The sequence below is a fragment of the Megalobrama amblycephala genome, linkage group LG10, assembly GCF_018812025.1.
Source record: "Megalobrama amblycephala isolate DHTTF-2021 linkage group LG10, ASM1881202v1, whole genome shotgun sequence".
Classification (NCBI taxonomy): domain Eukaryota; kingdom Metazoa; phylum Chordata; class Actinopteri; order Cypriniformes; family Xenocyprididae; genus Megalobrama; species Megalobrama amblycephala.
Window position 1 is genome coordinate 17,089,938 of NC_063053.1, and position 27,547 is coordinate 17,117,484.

A 27,547-nucleotide genomic window follows, 5' to 3' on the forward strand; every position below is an offset into this window, starting at 1 on the left:
TGCTCAGAAAACTAACTTAAAGGATAGTTTATCCAAAATGAAAATTCTGTCATCATTTATTCATGTCATTCCAAAACTGTGTGACTTTCTTTTTTCAGTGGGAAATTAAACTTATTAGGATCTAATGTGCATTTTGGACTCCATTGTCTTTCATTATACTGTATAAAAGTTTAAAATTATATTCATTAAAAAAATCTTCTTTTTGTGTTTCGTAGAAGAGTGAAAGTCATACAGATGAGTACAGTAAATGATGACACTTTTCATTTTTGCATATGCCTTTAAACCTTGTTTGTAACTTTCTCTGAACTAAAGTAACTTCTGCAATGCAAGTAAGTTTATAAAAGGCAATTATAATTCTTATGAGATTTTATTATTTTTCAAGTAACAGTCAAAGTGCTGCTGCTGCACTGCCTTTACATGCAAGTGTTAAAACCTGAATACTTTGCTTGAATTCCTTCACAGAACATTTAAAGTTTCTCTTTAAAAATTTAAAATTTAAATTCTCTTTAATCAGACCGATTGCAGCTGTTATATTACTGATATTATAAGTTCATTATCCCTAGTAATCAAAAAATCATTAGAAAATATACAGAAATAACATTGTTTCATTTCTGCTTTTATCCCAACTCTTGACAGAATGACAAACCAGACTTTGCATATAAAGAGTTTCCTTTGTAAATCTGTAAACAGAATGGCAGTGTTTTATGTTTGAACTGCACCACTTTTGAATTCGATTTTTTTCTGTGATTCTTTGAATATGATGGTGCCAACAAGTGGCCTACACCAGAACCTCTCTGAATGTATAGATATAGACCACCTCATGTCATGTATAGAGAGGCTGGTTCAGTCAAAGCCCAATAACATCAGAGTTACTGTTGACTGCAGGACACACCCCAGCAAGGGAGGAGAAAAAGAGAAATCTGACCGTCAAAACCTTCTTAAGGGATAATCCAGGCTGGCTAGCCACGGCCAACAGGGATAAACTGTAATTCCCTGCTCAGAATGTGAGCATGTGGTTTTGGTAAAGAACATAGTTCCATGAAAAGCGTTTTTTTTTACTCAACCAAATAATTTTTAAAATGTGTATTTATGACTAATTAGACACAATGGGGATTGTGAGTCTCTACTGAAATGTAAGTTCTGAAGGATCTGGAGCAGTAAGAAAAAGTGAGGATATGTACCAACCCAGAGCATCAGTGGAAAAAATTAATTGGATCTGCATTATTAGGAAAAGAGAGGTTTGGGATAATGAAAGAACACAAGAACAGCAAATAATTGAAAGGAGGGAAAGAGAAGAAGAGAGCATACAATAGCTTATTCTCTCTCTGTTAGCTGGTGGTGTCAAAAGAGGAAAATCAGCAGCAGGATGGATCTCAGTACAGGCTGTCTGGTACCAAGCTTGTATACAAGGCCTTTGTGCACTCAGAGCGGAAACAAACCACAGGAAATAAGGTAAATGTAGCTTCTAAATCAACCATCCATCTGCCAGGCAGTATACTTCAATAATTCTATTGCCAAGCTTTTGTACAATCTGTAAATCAAAATGTCACATTTAGAACCATCCTTCATGCAGTGCCGTTTTTAGTTTGAGATCCTCAGAGCATCCATTTAGGTCAGTGAACTCAGGTGTTAATTAGCAGCTGTTATTTTCCTATTAAATGCAGCGCAAGGTAAACAGCAAACAGCTTCAGGTAGTGTCCCATGGCCTTGGCAAGCTGCACAACTCAGCACTTTTCTCCTCCAAGAAATCATTAGCAGAATATAGTTGGAGAGAATGCTACACATCAGGAGGAGAGTCTGATATTCCTCCCTTTTGTTCTGCACACATTCACATGGTTTGTCCTCCAATAATGTACACTGCAGCTTTTGTGATATGTCAGCATCTGCTCACAAAGCTATTAACCATCTATTTAAGCAAATTTTCTATCTATTTAAGCATCTATTTAGCAAATTCATGTTAAATTTATAATTCACACCATGAGGATTCACATAATTTTTTTTCTTTGTATCCCAGTAATGTAGTAAAGTGGAATTCTGATGCAATAACTTCGATAAGCATGAGGTAGCTCAAACAGGAAAGCATGATGCTAACAGCCAAAGCCATGAGTTTGATTCTCAAGGACTGCATGAACTGATAAAAGTTCTGTTTTTAATGTATGGGGGGGGGAGGTAAAAATACCTGCCTTTTTTGTGCGTAAAACAGACTTCGCTATTCATATACTGCATACAAATTTTGAATTTTCAAAACTCAAAAATAAATCCCACAGAAACTAGGAGCAACATCACCAAGTTAATGCTACAAAAATGAAAAAGATTGACAACAGCCAGCTGAGATCTGTACCAGCAGCTTGTGGTGTGTGTGTGCGCGCCTGTGAGTGTGTGTGTGTGTATATATGCATGTGTGTGCGAGCGTGAACGTGTGCAAGAATGTTTTTACATCTGCTGAGGTGTTTATGAACCGTCTGCTGGGTACATGTAGGTGTATGAAACTTACTTTCGGAGTTGTATTCTGGGTAAGTAACGTGTACATACACTGTATGTTTCTGTGTGTATTTCAAGAGAATGTGTGGGTTGCAGCATTCAGCTTAAGCACTAGGGTGGGCACCATTCAGAATTTAATTGAGAATGCATTTAAAATCCCAATTCAAATTCTGAATTTGAATTGAGATGGCAAACAGGATGCAGAATTGCAATTTGAATTTGGATGCGAGAAAGTAGAATTAAAGCTGAATATTAATAGTAATATAGAAAAGCAAAGTTATATATATATATATATATATATATATATATATATACTCATGGGAACATAAGAAAAGGGTAGATAAAAAGAATGGGCCTTTTCTCAACACTTCTCCTTCTCAAGTGCTGCTGACTCATCCATTTTGCCACTCCACTCACCTGCGTGCATATGGCAAATACAATGGTGTCCACTCCTGGTCCTGCTGGGCAGCACTGTCTTCTGGCTTTTGTTGGGCCTCTGAGCATTTTGGTCTTTGATTGATTGATTTGAGTGATTGATTACAGTGTTCCCTCAGCTGGGTTCCAGAGCATAAAAAAATGGCTTCGGAGGCACAGGTACAGAGGCTGATTGATAGGAGGCAGTTAAAGCCTGTTAAAATCATGGCCCAAGAGGACCAAGACTGGACACCACCGACTTTTACCAGAGATGAGATGTTCTGCTCTAGCCAGACACTAAAGCCCCTGCTCTATCTGGCCATTGCCTTTCCTGAACTGAGCAAAGTAAAACTAGACTAAATGCAGATCATGGCTGGCTGAATGGGATGGTTTAGTGCCTGGCTGGGAATTGGGGCTTTGCTGGCTCCAGAATGAAGGATGACCATCCTCTCTGCATGTGCATTCAAATGGGACTCCATATCTCTCTGTGGGTGCTACAGCAGGCTCCAGTCGGACCCACCGTTCATACCGCTATAGATGCTCCGGTGATGAGGGGACATCTCCTCTACGCCCGGCCGCTTCTGTGCCGCCTCTCGGCCAGGGCTGCCAAACTTGCTGTGCTGATGCCTCGACAACTCTGGGCTCCCGGATATGACACGTCCCTTCTGTAGGTGCTCCGGTGTCCCTGATAGAATCTGTTTGGGCTCTGGACTCCCACACATGCTACCCATGCTAGCCCTGTGCTTCTGGAAAAGGTCCGGGCTGCCAGGTGGCTGAGAGGACACCAGCAAGTGTTTTGAGAACTGCTCTGGACTGCCTCTCGACAGGCTCTTGCCAAGTTTCTCTGGACTGAGACCCCGTAGGCCCTTATGATCTGGACTGGAGAAGGACCCACAGCGAGACCGGCAGACTTGGGGATAGGTGTGCGCTGCGTACTCTTGGCTGGTGCTGTGTCTGCGGCTTGCATGCTCAGGACCCGGTGCCTCCTCCCCTGAGCCTGGCTTATGTAGGTGGTCAGGACTGCCTCCAACCGGGCCACCCAACAGCTGCTGCTTATGTGTGAGATGGTCAGGGCTGTCGGTGCTGCCCGCGCTGGAGGTACTGCTCCCGTCACCTACATCCCTTAGTAGGCCAGGCCCAGGACCGCTGGCGTGAGACAGGCTGCTCTGGCTATCGATTGAATTCCTGCATCCGGCTGGTCCCCCGGTACCTGCTGACCTGCCGGTGCCTCCAGAGCCCTTCTCCTCATCCAGCATAAGGCACAGCTCTCTCAGTTCAAGGTTCTCCCTCACTACTTCCTCCTGCCTCTGCTCCAGCTCTTTCAGCTTCTGCAGGTACAGCGTCACCTCCTTACGCATGATCCCTGCACTGTAGCGGCCCAAGCGCTGCCACTCCCTCGACACCTTCTTTCCTTTTTGCCGGTCGTCATCCAGAAAGCAGCAGAGGTCACGCAGCTCCTGGTTGTCCTCTTGAAGCTTCTGATTCACCTCCTGGAACAATAAAAATCTATGACTCAACACTGATGTCTAAGCAGAGCAAGTTTGATGCAAGTGAAGTACAATGCTGGCATCTACACACACACACATACATATATATATATATATATATATATATATATATATATATATATATATATATATAGTTAAGTTTTATATATATATATATATATATATATATATATATATATATATATATATATATATATATTTATAGTTAATGTTCTATGCCAAAATTGCATTTAAGAGGCGTTTTACCCTGGGGAACATTTATGTCCATCACAGACACAGAACGCATGTGCGAGGAGCTAAATCTTAGAGGGGGGAAAAAATATTCAAAGCTGCACAACATGCCAAAATGTCACGTGAAAACGTGTAAAACTGGACCTGTAAAGGTAACGTGACGCTTTTTAAAAATAATTTTTTTATATATATAAAAAAAATAATTAATATACAACGAGCTTTTGTTTGATTAGTACCAAAACAATGTGGTATTTATCAATGAAAATGATCTAAGGCTACAGAAGAGTTAATGCGATCGCCATTCCAATTCGCCTACACACTGTAAGCTGAACCCAGGCTCGCCTTACCTTCAGCCCTCGTATCTCGTTGAGGTGCTGCTGCAGCCTGCGGTTCACCTCTCGGATGAGATTGCTGTGGTCCACTATAACGCTCATCTTCTCGGTTTCTGCTTTGCGCAGCCGGCGAACCAGCTCCTCCTTGCTCCATTTCAGAAGCTCCTCATCCGTAAGTTTGGAGAGATCCTCCGAGGGACCTTCTGCGCTCTTGGATATGCTCGACTGCAGCTGAGGCTGGATGGGCTTTTCCATTCTCCCGAGCAACTTATCAAAGTGCTAGGCTATAAAACAAATCACCAACAAGCCAGTCAAATCCTTCGTTGCCACTTTTCCTCGAATTTCCCCCTTGTTAGGATCGAATTTTTGTGACTAGCATTTTTAGGATAACAGTTCTGCCCATGCTGTCCCCTCTGAAGACAGGGATGCAGCCCTAGAGTACCGGCGAATACTTCTCCCCTTTATGCGCTTGCTGCACGGGTGGACCCTCTGTCTCTACGTTTGGTCTGTTTCCATCTGTCCGTCAGCATCCTGTCCAGCTCAGTGCGGTGCTGAACCCGAGCCTGCTGTCCGCGCGCATAAGGAAGGCGCACGGCTGGTCGCTTCTGTACTCAGAGTGCGTGACAGCAGCCTCTCAAATTGCTCGACTGGCTGAGTTGTGATTTTTCTCTCTCTCCCTCTCTCTTTCTGTTCCGTCACACGCCCCCTTCTTTTGGTGACAGATAACATTTTGTTATTGGGCGCCACCTGGTGGAAGACAGTTTAGATGCGCAAATTTAGCATAATAATAATAATGCATTTAAAATAAATATCAGACTGTAGAGATAGCCCTAAAGGCTGACTATTTATTTATTTATTTATTAAAAAAATAGCAGACTGGAGGGATGGCCCAAAAGGCTGATTTTATTTATTTATTTAACTCTTAATTATGTAGTAGTAATAATAATAATAATAATAATAATACATTTAAAATAAATATCAGACTGTAGGGATGGCCCTAAAGGCTGACTATTTATTTGTTTGTTTGTTTGTTTGTTTGTTTGTTTGTTTGTTTGTGTGTTTGTTTGTTAAAATGTCAGCCTGGGGGATGGCCCCAAAGGCTGATTATTTATTTATTTATTTATTTAACTCTTAATTATGTAGTAGTAGTAGTAATAATAATAATAATAATACATTTAAAATAAATATCAGACTGTAGGGATGGCCCTAAAGGCTGACTATTTATTTATTTATTTAACTCTTAATTATTTAATATAATAATAATATATTTAAAAATAAATATCAGACTGTAGGGATGGCCCTAAAGGCTGACTATTTATTTATTTATTTATAATAAATTTTAAAAATATCAGACTGGAGGGATGGCCCTAAAGGCTGATTATTTATTTATTTATTTTTTATTTATTTATTTTTTATTCTACCTTACAGTTATAAATTATAATATTTCTATAATTATTAAAATAATAATAATAATTATTATTATTCATAGTCATTATAAGCCATTGTTCGATTAAAATACAATCAATCAAAATCAAGAGGTGGATCAGAAGACATGAATGAATGAATGAATGAATGAATGAATGAATGCAATAATTAATTTTTAATCTAGTGCACACTGGAACTGGTTTTTGTTCACAAGCAAGAAAAAACACTTCTACGAACATGATCTACGAACATCTATAAATGTGTGTCACAACACAGGGGTCAGTTTACAAAACATAACATTGTTTTGGAAAATAACTTGCTTTAGGTTTTGTCTAAGATGTAGGTCAGAGGATAGACTGTCATCTCAAATAGTTGATATGAATTGGTTTTGGACAGAGAGGTGTCTATGTAAGGGCAATTTCTGATACCTTATTATTCATAACACAAACTTTTACAGCCTGGTTAATAAATTGCAGATTTTGAACATCTATTTCTTGTAAAGCTTCATCTAACAGTGAAAATGAGAGAGATTTAGACATCTCACCTGAGCCGCAGTAACCATTTAAACGTCATTAAAGCTTATGATTAACAACCTTAAGCTGGTACATTTATGGAAGGATATGTGGTCTTGAGTCTGCTGGGCTATTTCCATTATGATTCTGCTTTTGTTTTATGATTAGTGCTGGAAGAACTCTGCATGGATCACTTTCAAGTGAATTAAAGGCTTGCACCGGTTGAGCTCCTGTTCATCCTACCAGTTTTATTTTAAATTAAAGAGGCAAATTATTTATGAGGAAACATTCCTTCAGTTATATAACTGGTGATTCCTGCTGACACCTTTAAGCAGGCCCTAACTTTGTCAGTGTGGCGACCAGGGCGGGCGAGAGCCGTGAGGGAACGGCGCGAGGCCGGTGGCGCGAGTGTTAATGAGCTTCACCTGGGAGGCGCACCGGCCTTGAGTCCCTCACGGAGGAGCTCCGGGAGCATAAAAGGAGGAGCGACTACAGTGAAGGACGAGAGAGGACCAGGCCTGGACTTTATGTTATGTTTTATTATGTTTGTGTGGCCGGCAGACGTCCGCGAGGGTCTGCCGGCATTACTTTCGTTTTGTTTGTTTATTTTGGAGATTAAACTTTTGTTGAACGTTCGCCGGTTCCCGCCTCCTTCTTCCCACATCTGACCTCGTTACAGTCAGCTTAGTCAAATTAAAAATTACTCATTAGTCATTTAAGTGACACTTTTATTCAAAGCAATTTACAGTACACTTGAAGTGCCTTGCTCAAGGACACAATGCTGATAGTTAATAGATCAGTGCTGCTGAGTTTGAAAACACAATAATGCAAGTCATTATTCACTAATCTGTCTTTTCTGGTGCATTTATATATTTTTCGTGTCCTGTCCTATGTAATTGCATGGAAAATATCTACTGTTCTTTCTTCTTTGTTTTGCATGGAAGAAAGAAATTCATGCAAGTGTAGCAGGTTAATTGTTTTCTTGGTGTCATACTAGATGGTAGTTTAGTGGCGAGGGGAGGGAGAATTCCATGAAATGATGAGGGGTGTGTCTAGTGGATGACACGAGAGCACAGTACACAAACAACCTGTGACAATATCCGTCATCTTGCAGTGCAATGGCAAGAACTCTACCAGCTCTGTGTCTCCTGGTTGGACTTATATGTTTCCCATATACAGAATGTTGGGAAGCGCCCCAATTTTGTCGTGGATATGAGTGTCCCGTGTACACTCTGGTACAAGAAAATCAGGTAGGTCTACTACTTTTTTTTTTTTTTTTTTTTTTTTTGGAATACTTTAAATTTGGTTTGTTACATATGAAAAGTTCTATCATTGTGGAAATAAAAAGGGATTTGAGGAGCGCAACTACGACATGAGCTACTGGATTACCACTGATATTGCAAGTACCAGCCAGAGTGATATAAAGGAGGGATTTTGGAAACTCTATTATTTCAATCAAGGGCAAAACAGTGCGAGTAAGTAAGCTTCACCAAAATTATGGTTTTGATGGAGAAAGTAAGTCGTTGTTAATTTTCACTCATCTTAACTGTTATTTTACTTCTCAGATAAGGAGATTGCCATGACCAGGCCTGTGCTGGTGTCAGTGAAGGAAGCTGATGGAACAGGGGAGAGACAGGTGTCCATTTCCGTCTATCAGTCTGACACGGACATCCCTGAACCCAACGATACGACCATCAGAAAAACGGTTATACCAGGCGGGATTGTCTATGTCAGGTTAGTCATTTCACTAAACAATGACAGTCAAAAACAGTTCATTTACTGTTTCTCATTTAAACAATCTGTCTTTGCTGGGCATTACAGGTCGTTTGGTGGTATGGCTTCTGATGAAGACGCCTTAGAGAATGCGCAGCAGCTTAGAGAAGACCTCAGGGCTGCAGGAAAGGAATTTATTGAAAACAGGTTTGATGCAGCTGGCTATGATGCACCATGGGATTTGATCAACAGGCACAATGAAGTTTGGGTTCGTTCACCCTGAGCATTTACAGATCCAGTTCGTTTGCTCATTCCTACAGTGTAGCCAGTTTTTACTTAGAAGTTCCAGTCTGTTCAAGATTTTCTTACATATTATATGAAAAAATATGTTAATATAGTATTCATGTTTCAATCTTAATCATTGTATTAATGTGTTATTTTGTGCAATATACGTGTAAAAGCACATTGGAGTTGTTTGATGGGATTATAAACTGGTTTTAGGAATGTGAGGACTATCTGTAGGTTCACAGTGAAAATGCACAAAAAATTTCACTTCTACTAAAAGTTTGGAAAATAAAACTTTTGACATTCTTCAAAACAGTTTTGTTCTTATAATACATTTTATGTAAGATATTTTGTTTTTCTTCAAATTCATTGACTGATGAATGAAATGGATGACAACTGCATAAAATAAGTGCATTTCAATAAGCAGAAGATAAACTTTAAAACCTAGAAAAGACACAGAAAGCAGATAAACAGAATACTGAAAGTTTCTAAAATACAAGAAAAACAGGTTTAGGAATGATCAGAATGGGGATAATGTGATTTTAGGTTACCAGGTTTCTCATCAGCTTTTGTTCATGTTATAAGAAACGCCACCCACTTAAACCAGTCTAACTGGTGATCCACAACTTCCTTTAGGCTATTAATGAAACTATTTGATTTAAACAATGAGATGCTGAGTGATAGACACTAAAGAAATGTAAAGTTGTGAATGTGAATCTTCCAGCTTGTAAGTTAGTATGAAACAATGCATTCAAATTCGAAACTCGTAAGAGAGCTTATGACTTCTGACAACACCCTTTTGCAGCCTAAGTGACCTTACATAAAATAGTGAAAGAGTTGTTTTGCATCCATGGTAGTGTGATCTGGGATTCTTAGGCCTGCAATATTGTGTTTGTGTGATTGTTTGTTGATGGGGTTTCCCTGTATAATAGTGTACTTGCTGGAAGAAAAACTGGGTCAGCCCACCTGAGACGTTTTGTCATGGTGACTGATCTGGAGTCAGTTTAATTAGTCGCTTCTTCCCTAGCAGAGCAGGGAAATGTGATGAGGCTGCATTTTCCCATCTCTGCAGTTCCACTCCGCAATTCTCCCTCAAAATGGGCCAGCAACCTCACCTGAGAGAGAGAGAGAGACCAAACTTTGTAGTTTTGTCTCTCTGAAAACTTACTGGTTAAATATCATAGACGTTAGCATACCAATATTGAAACAAAGTAAAAAATGAGCTTACCTTACATAAAACTTTTCATTATAAGCAAATTACAATACACCGAGACTCACTTGAGGGTGAGTAAATGATGACAGAATGATGACAGAATTTTCATTTTTGGGTGAAGTATCCCTTTAATAGCTAAACATGCCAGGATGCATGCAGGTTTATATACACTAGGTGGCAGCACTGACTCTTGTGATCTTCCTCTAACAACTTCATACAGTATAGCTCTCCACATAACCTATGGCATCAAATTAGTGTACTCAGTTTGTGCTTGTCAAGTTTTCATAAAAATTCTCACCCATTTGCATTAGCGACAAATATGCTGTTGTATCTAGCAGAAGTTTGAGCTTTAGAAGAATGAGTGGGCAGTTCCTCACTAGCAATGTCGGAAACAAAACCCGCTACCCAGCATGCCTCAGCTCTCACCATGGGAAGCTGGACACTCAATGCCCCTCAACACAGATTCACTCAGTTTCCATGGTTACATTTCTATAGCAAGAAGTCAGCCATGTTCGTCAAAAAACATAATTATGCTTCAATGAAGCCAGATCTGTAATAACCCTAGATGTGTTTTTATGAGTCATAGAGAACTTGGCGTGACTACATACTTATATAGTGGTATTTTCATCAGCAGGCCTTAGGACTGTTGTGTTGTGCAGTTCATTTAACACTGGAGCTTATTCGGGTATTAGATTGTATACTTGGAAATCAGTGCGTACTTTTTGTTTGGCCGTTCACAAGAAATAAGAGACTATGTAGTTATGATATCTTGGAAACAGCCTAATTATCTCATTTATCGGCACATTTTTATTATAAAATTCTGTCTGGGCTTGTACAGTATATGCCACTTGTATGTGTCCAATAAAAGCCCGTCTGACTTGGCAGGTTATGTTAGCATATGTTTGCAGGCTTGTGAATTTTAATCTGTCCTGTTTTGGATGATGTTCTTGGTGTGGAGGCCCAAGCCAAAAGCCTGTTTGGACTGGCTCATGGGAATTAATCTTATCAGAGACTGGCCAGTTTCCTGAGAAAATGGCTGGAGCTCAATGCTGTCAGATAAGGCAATGTAGGAATGCAAGTGTGGTTGTGCATTTTGAGAAAGTTTTAACCCTGTAGCATCTTCATGCTTATACCAGCCGTGTGATATGTCGGTCCATCTGTTGCATGATCTGTTTTTCCACCCATCTGTTGATTGGCTTATCTCTCTTTCTCTCTCTTTTCATTCATTTTGAGGTCCAAAACATCTTGTCATCTGCTCTCTGCTTCTCCCATGAGTTGGTTTCATCTTTTTACATAACAGATTATTAAAAATACAGCAACTTTTGGCCAAGAACAAAGTTTTTTTTAAAACGTTGGATCGTATTAAAATGTCCCTCATGATTACCCCACATGGTTTATAATTGATGATGTGCTAAACATGAGGCTGAAACTCATGGCTGTCACTGAAGCTCAGATGCTGAGGCAGCAAATCTCAACCAAAGTTTGGCCCCAAAGGATTCTCATTTCTATTAATTATTACTGCGGCATACATAATGATTAGACTGTGATATATAGAGTACTGTATGTAAATGCTGATGTCCAAAAGTCTGAGACCACATTGAAATCCGATTTAAATTTGAAACATGGTGGAAAATATATATTTTTTTATTTTATTACTATTTATTGTATACGTTTCTGCACTATTTAAGTCACTAATCAAATAAGCATATTTGTAACGCTGAGCATGTGAACCGTTTTGTTCAAAAGGTCATATGTTCTTGCAAGTGGTGTCAGACTTTTGTGATATAGTGATCACTTGCCTCACACTTCCTCTATTACAGTGCATAAGAGGAAGTGCTATTATGTCTGTTGTGTTCCTACAGTATAATGGATGTCAGCATGTACAACAGCAAAGCTCATAGCAACCCTTGAATCCCTTGAGGGTCTGTTCTATCCCTCCCCATCCCTTTACCTTGATCGCTCCGCAAGTTTGGAAGCCTCTCCGATTTGTGAATCTCTGGGTTTAGAGTAATGAATTATAGATTAGAGTTTTTCCAAAAGAGATGTTGGGGATTTTATCGTAACATTTTTTGTCATAAGCATTCACTCAGCTTTCATTAAAATTTAAGGACAATGTCTGTGCTTGGCTTGAACCTAAAATGTTCAGAGGCTTTTGTCACAATACAAGAGCATTAAATCCCAGTCACGATTACAGTTTGACTTTGTTTACAGTTTACGTATAATGAATCATATCTTTAAATTATAAATATTTTGTCTGCAGCATGTTCCCATAGTAGTGTTGGATACTCTTGGGTCATGACCAAAAGCAGTGAGTAGCTATAAATAGATGTGTGCGTGTGGTCCTACATCATGGGGACAAAAAAAAAAAAAATGTCCCCACAAAGACATTTTTTGGTCCCCCATGAGGAAAGCAGCTTGATTCGAGTGAATCAAGTGATGGTTTTTTTTTTTTAAAGGTGCCATCGAACGTTTTTTTACAAGATGTAATATAAGTCTAAGGTGTCCCCTGAATGTGTCTGTGAAGTTTCAGCTCAAAATACCCCATAGATTTTTTTAAATAAATTTTTTAACTGCCTATTTTGGGGCATCATTAAATATTAGCCGATTTATGCTGTGCGGCCCCTTTAAATGTTGACGATCGCCGCCCCCGGAGCTCGCGCTTGCCTTAAACAGTGCCTAAACAAAGTTTACACAGCTAATATAACCCTCAAATGGATCTTTACAAAGTGTTCGTCATGCATGTGGCATGCATGCATCAGATTATGTGAGTATTGTATAATGTTATATTGTTTACATTTGATTCTGAATGAGTTTGATAGTGTTCCGTGGCTAACGGCTAATGCTACACTGTTGGAGAGATTTACAAAGAATGAAGTTGTGTTTATGCATTATACAGACTGCAAGTGTTTAAAAATGAAAATAGCGACGACTCTTGTCTCCGTGAATACAGTAAGAAACGATGGTAACTTTAACCACATTTAACAGTACATTAGCAACATGCTAACGAAACATTTAGAAAGACAGTTTACAAATATCACTAAAAATATCATGTTATCATGGATCATGTCAGTTATTATTGCTCCATCTGCCATTTTCCGCTGTTGTTCTTGCTTGCTTACCTAGTCTGATGATTCGGCTGTGCTGCTCCAGACGTTACTGCCTGCCCTTGTGTAATGCCTTTCATAATGTTGGGAACATGGGCTGGCATATGCAAATATTAGGGGCGTACACCCCTGTTACGTAACATTCGGTGTTATGTTGAGATTCGCCTGTTCTTCGGAGGTCTTTTAAACAAATGAGATTTATATAAGAAGGAGGAAACAATGGAGTTTGAGACTCACTGTATGTCAACTCTTGTTATTTAACTATGCCAAGATAAATTCAATTTTTCATTCGAGGGCACCTTTAATGTAAAAATGTAGAACGTTTTCTGCAATGGGTAGGTTTAGGGTTAGGGGTTAGAATGTACAGTTTGTACAGTATAAAAATCATTATGTTTTTGGAATGTCCCAATAAAACATGGAAACCCAACACATTCATACAAGCTGGGTTTTCTTGTATGTATATTAAAGGGTTAGTTCACCCAAAAATGAAAATAATGTCATTTATTACTCACCCTCATGCCGTTCCACACCCGTAAGACCTTCGTTAATCTTTGGAACACAAATTAAGATATTTTTGTGGAAATCCGATGGCTCAGTGAGGCCTGCATCGCCAGCAATGACATTTCCTCTCTCAAGATCCATTCATGTACTAAAAAAAAAATATTTAAATCAGTTCATGTGAGTACAGTGGTTCAATATTAATATTATTAAGTGATGAGAATATTTTTGGTGCGCCAAAAAAAACCAAAATAACGACTTATATAATGATGGCCAATTTCAAAACACTGCTTCATGAAGCTTTGGAGTGTTATGAATCAGTCTGTGTCGAATCATGATTCGGATCGCGTGTCAAACCGCCAAACTACTGAAATCACGTGACTTTGGTGCTCCAAACTGCTGATTTGATACGCTGATTTATAACACTCCAAAGCTTCCTGAAGCAGTGTTTTGAAATCAGCCATCATTATATAAGTCGTTATTTTGTTTTTTTGGCGTACCAAAAATATTCTCGTCGCTTTATAATATTAATATTGAACCACTGTACTCACATGAACTGATTTAAATATGTTTTTAGTACATTAATGGATCTGGAGAGAGGAAATGTCATTGCTGGCAATGCAGGCCTCACTGAGCCATCGGATTTCAACAAAAATATCTTAATTTGTGTTCCGAAAATTAACGAAGGTCTTACAGGTGTGGAACGGCATGAGGGTGAGTAATAAATGACATAATTTTCATTTTTGGGTGAACTAACCCTTAAATTACCTTTCTGAAATGCAAGAGAGTAACATGTTTAACACCAAAAATAACTAAAAGGTTAGTTCACCCAAAAACAAAAATTCCGTCATTAATTACTCACCCTCGTCTCGTTCCACACCCATAAGACTTTCGTTCATCTTCTGAACACAAATGAATATCTTTTTGATGAAATCTTAGAGCTTTCTGTCCACCCATAGACAACCAATGCAACTAAAACTTTGAAGGTTCAAAAAGTCTATAAAGAGATCGTAAAACTAATCCATGTGAATTGAGTGATTTAGACTCGACGGATTTATATGATGAACAGATTGAATTTAGACTTTTATTCACATATAAACACTGATCAGTGAGCATAAACAGAAGCTCAACCGAATTTGCTTCATGTGCGAGACAACAAACCTCTTCCGGAAGCTCAGATGTGCTGCATAACACACATGAATGTATCTCACTGAGTCTCACACGCATCAAGCAAACATGCTTGGGCTTCCATTTACCATATCTGATGTGTGCGTTTACTTTGTCATATGACAATCAGTTTGGCATTCTGTTATTCTGACACCACCATGTGTGTACAGCTGAAAAACCCAGATCACTTAGAGAAAACAATACTTATAATACTTATATAATCAGTTTTGGAGGCATGATCATGTGGGCATCTTTTGTTCAAGCAAAAATTACATTTTGAATCTCACTGCGTCCTATGCATAAATAGTGTTTGCTGTGGCATCACATTATTGCACACCTAGTTTGCACGCATCACAAACAGACTTTGTATGATGGTACATTTCTCTCTCTCTCTCTCTCTCTCTCTCTCTCTCTCTCTCTCTCTCTCTCTCCCTTTCGACCCAATCCAACACCAGGATACAGTGATTTTTAGAGAGGACAGAGGACTGTCCAAACACATAAAAACTCATTGTCTGCCTGCAGGGCCTCTACTTGTCCAGTCAGGTTTGTTCAGAGAAAAGTGGAAGTGGTGGAAGAGAGGTTTGCTTTGCTTTTCTTTCTGATTGGTTGGACTCTGGCTGTATCTAAGACCAGGGTTTTAAAAAAAATCCTCAACCAATAAAGGTATATTTCATTTTCTTATAATGTACAAATGCACTGGTACAAATTTTAGCTGGTGCATGCATGTTTTAAGGACTATAATTCAGCTTTAGATTTTCAGCCATCCCAAACCCAGTAAGGCACCTCAAATTTAATATTTAAAATTTAAAGTAATTTATAATGTAATCACAATCATTTTACCCAGTAACACTTTATAATAAGGTTTAGGTAATTAGGTATCAAGAATTAATAATTAAAAATACTTTTACAGCATTTATTATTCTCGGTCAGTGTTCATTTTGCATATACATATTTAACTTTTAATTTTACTTTTTGTTGTATAAATAATCAGTAGTAGTGTATTATGACAAATATAAATTTACAGTGAACAAATAAAACCATCATTATATATGTGTGTGTGTGTGTGTGTTTTTATATATATATATATATATATATATATATATATATATATATATATACAGCTATGGAAAAAATTAAGAGACCATTTAACATTGAATTCTGAACTTGGAGTGGTCTCTTAATTTTTTCCATAGCTGTATATATATATATATATATATATATATATATATATATATATATATATATTTTTTTTTTTTTTTTTTTTTTTTTTTTTACCAGTAATATAAGATTCTGCAGTGAGGTCACAGTTATTTTCGGCAGCAGAGATTAAATGATGAGTTTTCTCATAGTGTGACTTGGTTGAGGATTAGAGAGACTTTGGGACAAATGTCAGAAGACTCCAGACTCAGCTATCAGTATCCACCTGGCTCCATCATCACTAACACTCATGCTGTGCTCCAGTGTGCCACTTTTATTAAAGATTTATGATAGATTGGATTGGTTAATACTAGGATTTGAGATTTGTAGCAGAGTAAACAAGACACGGTAAACCTGTGTAGCCGGTGTGGTAACAGGAGTTGTGCAAACCACCTCCTGACTCAGCTGTAAATGAATGAATTTTAATGACACACCCATACACATGAAACATATATGTCTTGTGACTGAATATGAATATTGAATAGGTTGCTAGATTATATTATATAGCACCTATATACAGTAAATTACACAGCGAACTAATAGTATTGTATAAATTGTAAATAGAATGGGACCATGTGCATGTTTTGCTGTGTGTTTGAGCATAAGATCATAAAATAAACCAATACAATATTACATATCCATGCTTACTTTTTTTTTTTAATGTAGCAGAATAAGAGATTAACAATTCTCAGAAAATTTCGACTAGATCAGCCCAAATGTTACATTTGGACCGGTTCATCCCACTCTTTTTCTCTGATCTTTTAGTTTGACATGAACAGGATGCTGGCCAAACATGCAATAACATAAACAGATTGTGCAGATTGAAAATTGCAGGCATATTAAGATTTTCATTCAATACAAGGTTTTATAACAGCAGTTATTGTAATACAAATATACATAAATGAACATAGTGTTTCTTTGAATGTTTAGTTCTATTTCAGAATTCTTCTTATAGGCAAGCGCTTTGTATTTTCTAAGAGCATATATGAAATTGAGTAATAGGGGTTTTGCTTTGTATGACTGACTGAAAAACACTTGTTGCATAACATTTTTCATCATTCACTGTTATTTTGATAAATAGACCATTTTCCTGCAAGATCATGTGAGGATGAAAGCTATTATGGAAGTTATTTTTAATTCATTCATTTAGTATATTTATTTATGATGCATTTATTTAGAGTACTTTTATGTTTAATTTAAACCTATATAAAAACGTACATTAAAAGGATTGATTTTATTTGTTAGTTGTCTGTGAAAAGTCTGTGTGATGATTTTGGTCAGGTTTTTCCATTGTGGTTCCTTTTACAGTCCCTCTCATGTAAATTGCTCAATAAACATTAAATAATGTTGCAAAAGATTTTTATAAGGCTTGGTTTTGGAGTTAGGTTAGAAAATATTATTAGCTAATGCATTATAAAAACAATAGAAGTAAATGGAAAGTGATGGGGGGAAAGTATGCTTGTAACTGAAACTTCTTGTAGTGTTCGTCATTCTGGGAAAAAGCATGGAAACACTGCATCAGGCTCTTTATTTATTAATCATCTTCTTTTGAGGTGCTATATTAAGACAGAGTGCTTGCTGTACAATGTACCACACTGTAATTTATTATTCTGGACTTGTCTTTTCCCAGCATCCTCTCCTTCAGGGCTGTTTGTCCTCTATCTGAACCTAGGACAAAGTTTAAGTGTCCACAAGTGTCTCAATCTGACTGCTACAAGATATGACAAAAATATATACTAACATACGCTTTCAAAGATCAATACAGCAAAGGTCTATGTGTAAAGAAAGCAGAAGTAGGTCACATGAGATTAGAAAGAACTGATCTTTTGAATCACCAGCACATTAACTGAAACTTCTGTGACTAATGAATAGCAGTTAAAAAGAAGACAGTGGACCTTTTCAGTTTGTTGCAAAGGTCACATTTGAATTTAGATACTGAAAATGGTTCACTCAACAGTTATCAAGAGTATTCTTAGAGGAACGTCCTGATTTTGCTGAGTTAGACATGTTCTTGGGTCAACATATTTTGTTGATCCTGGAACAGCATTCCTGTCCAAAAATGTGTTATGCCTACCCCTAAACCTAACCTTACTCATAAGTCAAAACTTGACATAAACTGTAAACTTGCCCCTTAAATCTGATTGGTTGCTTGGAATGTTGTTCCAGGATTGACAAAGATGACATGTTGCACTTGGTGAAATCAGGTTCTACTTCTTAGAGATATGTTGTCATAAAATGTGGTAATGCTATTGATTATGTTCTCAGCGCTCTACACAGACACCCTCAATTGCTGATCAGTGTTGTATTTCCCCAAAACAGGTCACCTATTTGACTTTAGTAAGTGACATCACCCCTGTGCATTTCCCTCACCTTTCTATTTCCATCTGTCTGTCCTACTTGTCTTTCCTCCAGGTGAACTGTCTAATTGAGAGCCGTCAAGGGGCAGCTCCCCCACCGTCCCTTTCTTGTCTGGGGGGCAAATTCTAGTTTCTGTTCCTGCTAGTCCTCTGCCACCCGCTGTCTGTCCTTGGCTTGACTTTGGTCAGAGGTAATGCATCCTTTCCTAATATAGAGAAACCAAAGACAATAAGACACTCTTAGAATAGAGCCTGGATTGCGGAGTCCCCACGGATGAGTGTCGGTGCTGGTTTGTGGAAAGCACTTCAGTGGCAGCAGCATACTATACTCCTCTCCAAATCAATATCTCTTGTAACTCTTGTGCAGAATACTTGCGTAACTTTGTTCACGTTCTCAGAAAATGTGTTGTATACGAATTAAGGATGTGCAGAGAAGCAGTTATATTTATTAGAATACCAAAAATAATCTGTCTGTATAGATTTGAACACGCTTTGGAGGCTTAAAGGTGCCATCGAACGTTTTTTTACAAGATGTAATATAAGTCTAAGGTGTCCCCTGAATGTGTCTGTGAAGCTGCAGCTCAAAATACCCCATAGATTTTTTAAATTAATTTTTTTAACTGCCTATTTTGAGGCATAATTAGAAATGCGCCGATTCAGGCTGCGGCCCCTTTAATTGCTCGCGCTCTCCGCCCCCTCCCGAGCTCTCGACTCTATCATTGCATAAACAAAGTTCACACAGCTAATATAACCCTCAAAATGGATCTTTACAAAGTGTAAGTCATGCAGCATGTCTAATCTCGTAAGTATGGTATTTATTTGGATGTTTACATTTGATTTTGAATGAGTTTGATAGTGCTCCGTGGCTAACGGCTAATGCTACACTGTTGGAGAGATTTATAAAGAATGAAGCTGTGTTTATGCATTATACAGACTGCAAGTGTTTAATAATGAAAATAGCAACGACTCGTCTCCGTGAATACAGTAATAAACGATGGTAACTTTAACCACATTTAACAGTACATTAGCAACATGCTAACGAAACATTTAGAAAGACAATTTACAAATATCACTAAAAATATCATGTTATCATGGATCATGTCAGTTATTATCGCTCCATCTGCCATTTTTCGCTATTGTCCTTGCTTGCTTACCTAGTCTGATGATTCAGCTGTGCACATCTAGATGTTAATACTGGCTGCCCTCGATCATGGGCTGGCATATGCAAATATTGGGGGCGTACACCCCGACTGTTACGTAACAGTCGGTGTTATGTTGAGATTCGCCTGTTCTTCGGAGGTCTTTTAAACAAATGAAATTTACATAAGAAGGAGGAAACAATGGAGTTTGAGACTCACTGTATGTCATTTCCATGTACTGAACTCTTGTTATTCAACTATGCTGAGGTAAATTCAATTTTCAATTCGATGGCACCTTTAAACCAGATGTGTTACATAGATAAATCATCATTTGGGTTGACTTCCATATGATAAAAATAATCCTTCTTTCTTTTTCTTTCTTTCTTTCTTGATTTCTCTCTTCTTTCTTTCGAAGTTCGATAATAGGGCATCTCTGGTAGCACTGGCTATCCATATTGACATTGTGAATGATGTGCGTGTCAATAGGTGTCTTTTGTCCCCCTCTAGGGAGACAGGCATGAGTTACAGTAATCACCACAGATCTTTGACGTGATGAGGGAATTGATAACTTGACGGTGGAAAATGGAGGCTTGTTTAAAAGAAAAGAATGGCTCTTTTTCAGAAACAGAATACTTTAATGCACTCTTGAAGAAAAAAAAATGTAAATAAACTTGACAGTGAAAACTTGAAGTGGTTTGGAAGATGATGAGAGGATTTAGATGACAGTTTGTGAGACTGAACTAGGGTGACTGAAATAGGATTCTCGGTTACAGCTATTAAGCTCAAGTTTAACAGAGATGAGAGCTGTTTTAGGAGCAGTGTGGATTGGGTAATATCGATCATTTTGGAAATGTCGAAATAAATCACTGGCTAATTGCTAAAGCTTTGATTGTGTGTGTCTGTGGGTGGGTGGGCGTCTTTTATAGTTAATTTACAGAAAAGCAGGATACATAGACATAAAATGCTTGCATGTTTTGAATGAATCTTGTGAGGTGAGACAACGGAGGGATGAATGTGCTAGATAACGGAAGGACTGAGTCAACGAGAAAGCACAGGAGGTAGAAAAAGAGAGAATAATCCCTCAAAGCCCAGGAGGATTAAGCATCCAGAGAGCATCACACCATATTACAGAGAGATGTTTTTAACCTCAGGTCAACTACCCAGAAACCACCTCTCACTAATTTCAGCACGGAGGGGAGGGGAAAAGGTGTCAATTTCTGAACAAGTGCAAATAGCTGCAGACTGCAGTGGATTAGCTTTAAGAAAGAAAAAAATAGAAAGAGGCAGAAAATTTGTGTGTCTGCATGTGTTTCTGATGTGCGTGTGAGACAGTAATCCTGCTGTTTATTAAGAATGAGTTCCTCATTTCTCTCTCACTAAGATTCATCTTCATTCACAATTTCCCTTATTGCAGCTGCAGTATTTGTCAATATTATTTTAAATTTGATTTATAATCTCCAATATTTGTTCGTGGTGTGCTTTTATTTTAATATACCATATGTTTGTATTTTAGAAAGCTCTGATAATCTCCAAACTATCCATACCTGAGCAACTGCTATTGAGATGAATGGGAATGCTAATGTATATGTTTCATCAGTTTCTTGGTAATATTGCACACCTGGTCCTCAACTGTGCGCACCTGGTTCTGTCCTAGTCCCCTGGTCTAGTTAGTTCCTCATTTATTATGTATACATATAACCCTGTGGCTACTCCTGTGTTTGGCTCTTGCTTTCGTTCAGCATGGTTGTTGTTATATGGTAATGGTTGAGAAAGGAGTTTACTGACACTATTTTTTAATTTTTCAAAAAAACATTTAAAAAAAAAAAAAAAAACATAATGATGAATTATATATGCCTAGTTCTGTCATGAAACTCTAGATGACGCAGGCAGATGTGTCCTTAACACAAACTGATGATATTCTCAGTATTAAAGGGTTAGTTCACCCAAAAATGAAATTTCTGTCATCAACTTCTCACCCTCATGTCCTTCCAAACCCGCAAGACCTTTCCAGGTTCTACGTCAGAATGCCGACTCATTATTGGCCGGCTCCTGCATCAGCATCGAACACATGCGTCGTGCTGCTCATGTGAACGGTGTTGGCCAATACTGAGTCAGCGTTCTGGCTTAAAACCCGGAAGCGCTGAACGTAAACAGCATAGGAGAATGAGAGGGAGGAGATGGAATTGTTGAATAAAGTCTTATTTTTGTTTTGTTTTTGCACGCAAAACGTATTCTCGTCGCTTCATAACATTGAGGTTGAACCACTGTGGTGGTCACATGGACTATTTTAACAATGTCTTTGCAACCTTTCTGGGCCTTGAAAGGTGCAATGACATCGCTGCCTATGTGTGGTTCGGATTTCATCAAAAATATCTTAATTTGTGCTCCGAAGATGAACGAAGATCTTACAGGTTTGGAACAACACGAGGGTGAGTACTAAATGACAGAAATTTCATTTTTGGGTGAACTAACCCTTTAACTACTTGGCACAAGCTGATTGGTTCATGTCGCATTTGGAGCCAATGAGCTTGCTGCTTACAACATTTAAAGGTGCACTAGATTATGTTTTTAAAAGATGTAATATAAGTCTAAGGTGTCCCCTGAATGTGTCTTTGAAGTTTCAGATCAAAATACCCCATAGATTTTTTTTTATTAATTTTTTTTACTGCCTATTTTGGGGCATCATTATAAACGCGCCGATTTTATGCTGCGGCCCCTTTAAATCCCGTGGTCCACGCCCACAGAGCTCGCGCTTGCCTTGAACAGTGCCTTAACAAAGTTTACACAGCTAATATAACCCTCAAAATGGATCTTTACAAAGTGTTCGTCATGCATGCGGCATGCATGCGTCGGATTATGTGAGTATTGTACACTGTTATATTGTTTACTTCTGATTTTGAATGAGTTTGATAGTGCTCCGTGGCTAACGGCTAATGCTACTCTGTTGGAGAGATTTATAAAGAATGAAGTTGTGTTTATGCATTATACAGACTGCAAGTGTTTAAAAATGAAAATAGCGACGGCTCTCTTGTCTCCATGAATACAGTAATAACCGATGGTAACTTTAACCACATTTAACAGTACATTAGCAACATGCTAACGAAACATTTAGAAAGACAGTTTACAAATATCACTAAAAATATCATGTTATCATGGATCATGTCAGTTATTATTGCTCCATCTGCCATTTTTCGCTATTGTTCTTGCTTGCTTACCTAGTCTGATGATTTGGTTGTGCACATCCAGACGTTAATACTGGCTGCCCTTGTCTAATGCCTTTTATAATGTTGGAAACGTGGGCTGGCATATGCAAATATTGGGGGCGTACACCCCGACTGTTACGTAACAGTCGGTGTTATGTTGAGATTCGCCTGTTCTTCGGAGGTCTTTTAAACAAATGAGATTTATATAAAAAGGAGGAAACAATGGAGTTTGAGACTCACTGTATGTCATTTCCATGTACTGAACTCTTGTTATTTAACAATGCCAAGATAAATTCAATTTTTCATTCGAGGGCACCTTTAAATGGCTGTTTAGCATTTACAATAGCAGTTTGCAGCATGCTTTCAGAGTTCCTCTGAAACCCTCCACCTTCCCCAGCTCCACCTGTGTAGATCTGCTATGGGTAATTTTATATATGCTATTTGTGCAGCAGCAATATGTCTTGCGTATGCACAGCAGTGTATGAGCATATGTATTGGTGGGAACAAGTTCCTGTACTTATCAATAATCTACGTATACATACAGTGTTTGTGTGTGCGTGCGTTTTTGTGACATATCAGGACACAAATTTGTATAATGACATGGGTATGACATAGGTATTACAAGGCATTACTTATGAGAACATTACCCCATGTCCTCATTTTTCAAAAGGCTTATAAATCATACAGAATATGAACAAATGTGCACAGTTTTCTGTTATGGGTAGGCTTAGGGGTAGGGGTAATGTAGGGGGATAGAAACTACGGCTTGTACAGGATATTTATGAGGACACAAATATGTCCTCGTAAACCAAATGGCTTAAAAACATACTAGTGTTTTTTAAATTAAAAAATGCAGACAGTTTCCTGTATAAGATTAGGGGTAGGGGTAGTGTAGGGGGATAGAATATACACTTTGTACAGTATAAAAAACATTACGTATATGGAGAGTCTCCGTAAACCATATATACAAGTGTGTGTGTGTGTGTGTGCGCGCATGTGATGTGAGAATATCATAGCCGTTATCACTCCTCCTGTTCTTTCATGAACGACCAGTCAATTCCTCCACTGGACATCAGATCAGAGGCAGGTGCTTCCTGAAACCTTTGCAAACAACTTTCATCTTCATCTTTTTCAATGGGAAGCATCTGACATTTAACTAGAAAGAAAAAAAAAAAATAGAATTTAAGATGGCCACGACTGTGTATACACAAGTATACATTTATTACATAATATGAATGGTAAAGACATATGAACCATTCTGTAACTGGTTATATCAAAGGGGGGCCATCAAACAACATCAAAGACAAACAGAAATTGACACTTTCTGGTGACATGATAGTGAAAATCAATAACATTTATTTGAACTACTGTCTGTTCTTTTAAATGCCAAAGCAAAAACGTAAGAAGACTGAACATCAAGGTTGGAGAATCAGTTTGATTCCCACATAGAAAACAATAGTCTTTGCATAAGCAGTGAGCTTGCCATATACATACAACAATAAGTTAACTAAAATCATTGTTAGATGGTAAAATTATATATCGAATATATAAGATAGGGATCTCTTCCATGATAATATTCATTGCTAATCCATATCTATGACCTTTTCTCTGTGTCCTTGATGGTGAATCAGAGCACCTCTTTGTGTCCTTGAGTAATTTGTCTTGCTCTCAGCTGAAGCCTTTGCCTCAGTGTATCTATATCCAGCAGCACAGAGCAAATTCGAAAATTTCCAACTCACCTGAAAGAGTGTGATTATAATCATCTCTTTGTTTGTAATTATGTAAATGCCTAATCTAAATTTGGCCTCCGGTCCCTCTAAATCCCACCGTTTCACTTTGATCTTGATTAGGCTTCAATCATGTGTGGCCGACAGAAATTAATATGTTCTAAGTTAAATTATGTGGGCTAAGTTAGGCTAAGTTAGGAGGCCTCTTTTTCTTAGATGTTGACATCTAAGCTGTGAAATGCCACAGGTAAAATGATATTTGTGTCACTGAGATGTTTTATGTTAAATTCTTATTCACAATGCTTGTCTATTTTATTGATAGAAATGTGTCGCTTTGTTTTCGTTACGCCTTCAAATTGATATAATTTAGCTGCAAGGCTCTAAGCTGATTTTATTACTGTGAAGCAATGCAAACTGATAAAGCCCAAATCCTGACCTAAAGCATGTGAATGAACTGTATGTAAAATGGATTTATAATATCACACAGTTTGATATATTTTGCCAAAATGAGAGCAGAATAATTGTTAAATGCATTAATAATGTTGACTCCTTTTTCTAATGGATGTTACCATCTGACTGAAGACAGAGACTGAGTAGCTGAGACACTTTTTGGGAAGGGATGGAAAATTCTTGATTGTCTTAAAATTACTATGCTCAAAGTTTTTTGTATAATAAAGCACTAATTTCTATTAAATCAAAGTTACTTTGTAAATAGTATCCACGTAAAGGCTGATTTATACTTCTGCGTCGAGTGTACGCCGTAGCAACGGCGTAGGGTGTGCGTAGCACGCGTAGCCTACGACGTAGCCTGACGTGCACCTCTTCAAAAATGTACGCGGACCGCAAGCGCTGTGATTGGTCTGCTAGAACCCCTCCCTCGGGTCAAAAAAACTGGCGTGGAGCACTCGGAGAAGAGCGAGCACTTTCAACTTCACTATGAATGAAAAAACACTGTTTCAGAGGACACATGAAGCCGACATGCAACAAAAGTCATTACCTATTTGCCGCTTCTCTGCCGTTTCTGTTTGTAAGCTTCTCTGACAACGTAACGTTACATGAAAAGCTGCTGCTTCTTCGGCTTTTGTTTTGATACTCAACATGACGGCGGACACCGCCTCCTAGTGGTCTGCATGCACGTCGATGCGGACAACGACGCAGAAGTATAAATGAAAACAGACGCAGAGGCTCCGGCGTAGGTCCGACGCTGAAGTATAAATCAGCCTTAATATTAAAATTTTAACTTTCTTTACATGTTTACTTTCTTTCCATTCTCTTTGCCAACTCATGGTGAAAGGAAAACGGTTATTAACCACTTATTTTATTAAAGCTGGAATATTTCAAGAGTTATTTATACAGACACTTAAATAACGTGACCATATCTGTGACTTGGCAGCATGAATGGACAGAACGAATGCAAATCTAATAACCGTGAATCTGGTTTAGGTTATGGGGGCTATAACAGCTCACACTTTGACCATCGATCAAGGGGTTTTCCATCAAAGACGTTACGGACAGGTTAACAAGAGCAGATGACTTGAAACGTAACGCCGTTGTGAGTCACTCATGTCATTATGGAAATCCACCTAAGGCATCTAACGGTCCTCATGAAACATGTGATATTTACATAGTGATTCTGCCTGCTGCATTCAGACCTTTTTAAATGCATATTAAAGAACCGACCGTGGTGATCAAAGGCGTGGAAAAAAAATATCTTTTATTGGTAAACAATTACAACACAGATGGATATGGAACATCAAGACAATATGAGGCTAATAGCACATCAAAAGACAAACTGAATTACACACAGATTCATACCAGAGAGAAAGAGAGAGGGGGGAGAGAAACAGGTGAAGAACAGATCACAAGCTATAGATGAAAGCGTTAGAGGAAGGGGGGCTAGAAAAGGACCGATGTCACATGGACCGTGTAAACAGTGGCTAAATAGCTGACACTACCTTGTTTTAATTCACCATCCTGTGTAAATGTTAGGTAAAACAACCAATATTTTCACACTCTGCCCATCTGACTCAGCCCGCTTTGCTGATGCAAACAGATTGCAAAAACCCACTTCAACCGCTAACTCAGGCCGTCCCACTGAAGAATCTGAAACTCGGTAAAGTCTTCGGCTATAGACAGTGATTACACCCAGTTTGTCAGTGTGTGCCCGTTGCACCGTGGTCCAGTTTAATCCAAAAGGGTCATCGCCCACTCTTCACTTCCCTCCATAAAAAGTGCATTGTTGTCAAGCAGTGGCATTAGGTGCTCAAGCCATGTGGTCAGTGGGAGCCGACCCAGCTGCTGACATAGTGCTGGCTCAAACAGTGCTCAGTATTTGATGAAGGGAACACAGAGCACCAAGCAGCTCTTTCCCTGTAGTGTTTAACATATTTCAGGGAAGGAAAAAACTATTTCTGCTATTTGAATCCATGTAATGTATATAAAAGGCAATAGCTACTAGATTTGCAGCTGTGTGGTTTTGAGGTTTGTATGGTTGAGACAAACTCAGCAAGCAAGATTATGGTGCAAAATACACACCGGGTGGATGGAACTGCTGTGACACTAGCTGGTGAGAATAGCTAAAAAAGATACAGTTCATTTAACAGACAGTGACCTTATTGTCTCACTATATGGGGTAAGTTGTCACAATAGCCCTTATTCAGAGCAGCAGCATGACAGGTATGAAAGCGAGGCTGTGAGGGATAGTCTTAATAATGATAGAAATAATGTCTCTTCTATATTAGAAAAATAAGTAAATAATAAATAACTAAAAAAATACCTCTGCTATATTAGCAATCCAAATTTAACAAAAAATAGCTCCCACAAACTTACAAAAACTAACTAACAAAAAATATCTATATCTTTAGTTTTCTTCTTCTTCCTCGTTTTCCTCTTCATCCTGTTTTTCTTCCTCATCCTCCTTGTTTGCCCATCTATATTTTGCTGTAGAGCTGGTCTTTCCCAGCAGTTTTTTGTTGCTTAACAAATAAGCATAAAAATTATAAAGAAATTTATATAGGCCTATCAGCTGTTACGTCGCAAGG

At 38.3% G+C, this 27,547-nt stretch overlaps 3 protein-coding genes across 6 annotated transcripts in view; 2 read left to right on the forward strand and 1 right to left on the reverse strand.

Annotated features, from left to right (window-relative positions):
* Positions 1-5,860, reverse strand: part of ccdc85a (coiled-coil domain containing 85A) — a 29,505-nt gene extending 23,645 nt beyond the window's left edge. Inside the window, exons 1-2 of one of the 3 annotated variants that reach the window (XR_007186783.1) lie at positions 4,982-5,860; positions 2,899-4,385 (exon numbers count right to left, since the gene is read on the reverse strand). Coding sequence is in view for 2 of the 3 variants with exons in the window: in XM_048204956.1 (XP_048060913.1) it covers positions 3,416-4,385; positions 4,982-5,221 (1,210 nt within the window). In the remaining variant the exon portion in view is untranslated. The remainder of the gene's footprint in view (positions 1-2,898; positions 4,386-4,981) is intronic. The other 2 variants (XM_048204957.1, XM_048204956.1) reach the window with 2 other exon arrangements.
* The window catches only part of slc24a3 (solute carrier family 24 member 3), a 239,234-nt gene that overhangs the window by 119,935 nt on the left and 91,752 nt on the right, over positions 1-27,547 (forward strand). The gene's annotated exons all lie outside the window — the stretch shown is intronic.
* On the forward strand, positions 1,352-9,214 carry soul2 (heme-binding protein soul2). Its single transcript, XM_048204960.1, has 5 exons — positions 1,352-1,452; positions 8,018-8,153; positions 8,252-8,378; positions 8,469-8,637; positions 8,725-9,214. Exons 1-5 carry the CDS (start codon positions 1,367-1,369, stop codon positions 8,897-8,899), a joined length of 693 nt encoding a protein of 230 aa, XP_048060917.1. The 5' UTR covers positions 1,352-1,366; the 3' UTR covers positions 8,900-9,214.

What these genes read in the sequence shown, in the direction of transcription:
- soul2 (XM_048204960.1), top strand. Translation starts at nt 1,367, where the DNA reads ATGGATCTCAGTACAGGCTGTCTGGTACCAAGCTTGTATACAAGGCCT. An exon ending in CTCTGGTACAAGAAAATCAG is followed by an intron (nt 8,154 to 8,251) that starts GTAGGTCTACTA and finishes GGAAATAAAAAG; the next exon opens with GGATTTGAGGAGCGCAACTA. An exon ending in TCAAGGGCAAAACAGTGCGA is followed by an intron (nt 8,379 to 8,468) that starts GTAAGTAAGCTT and finishes TTTACTTCTCAG; the next exon opens with ATAAGGAGATTGCCATGACC.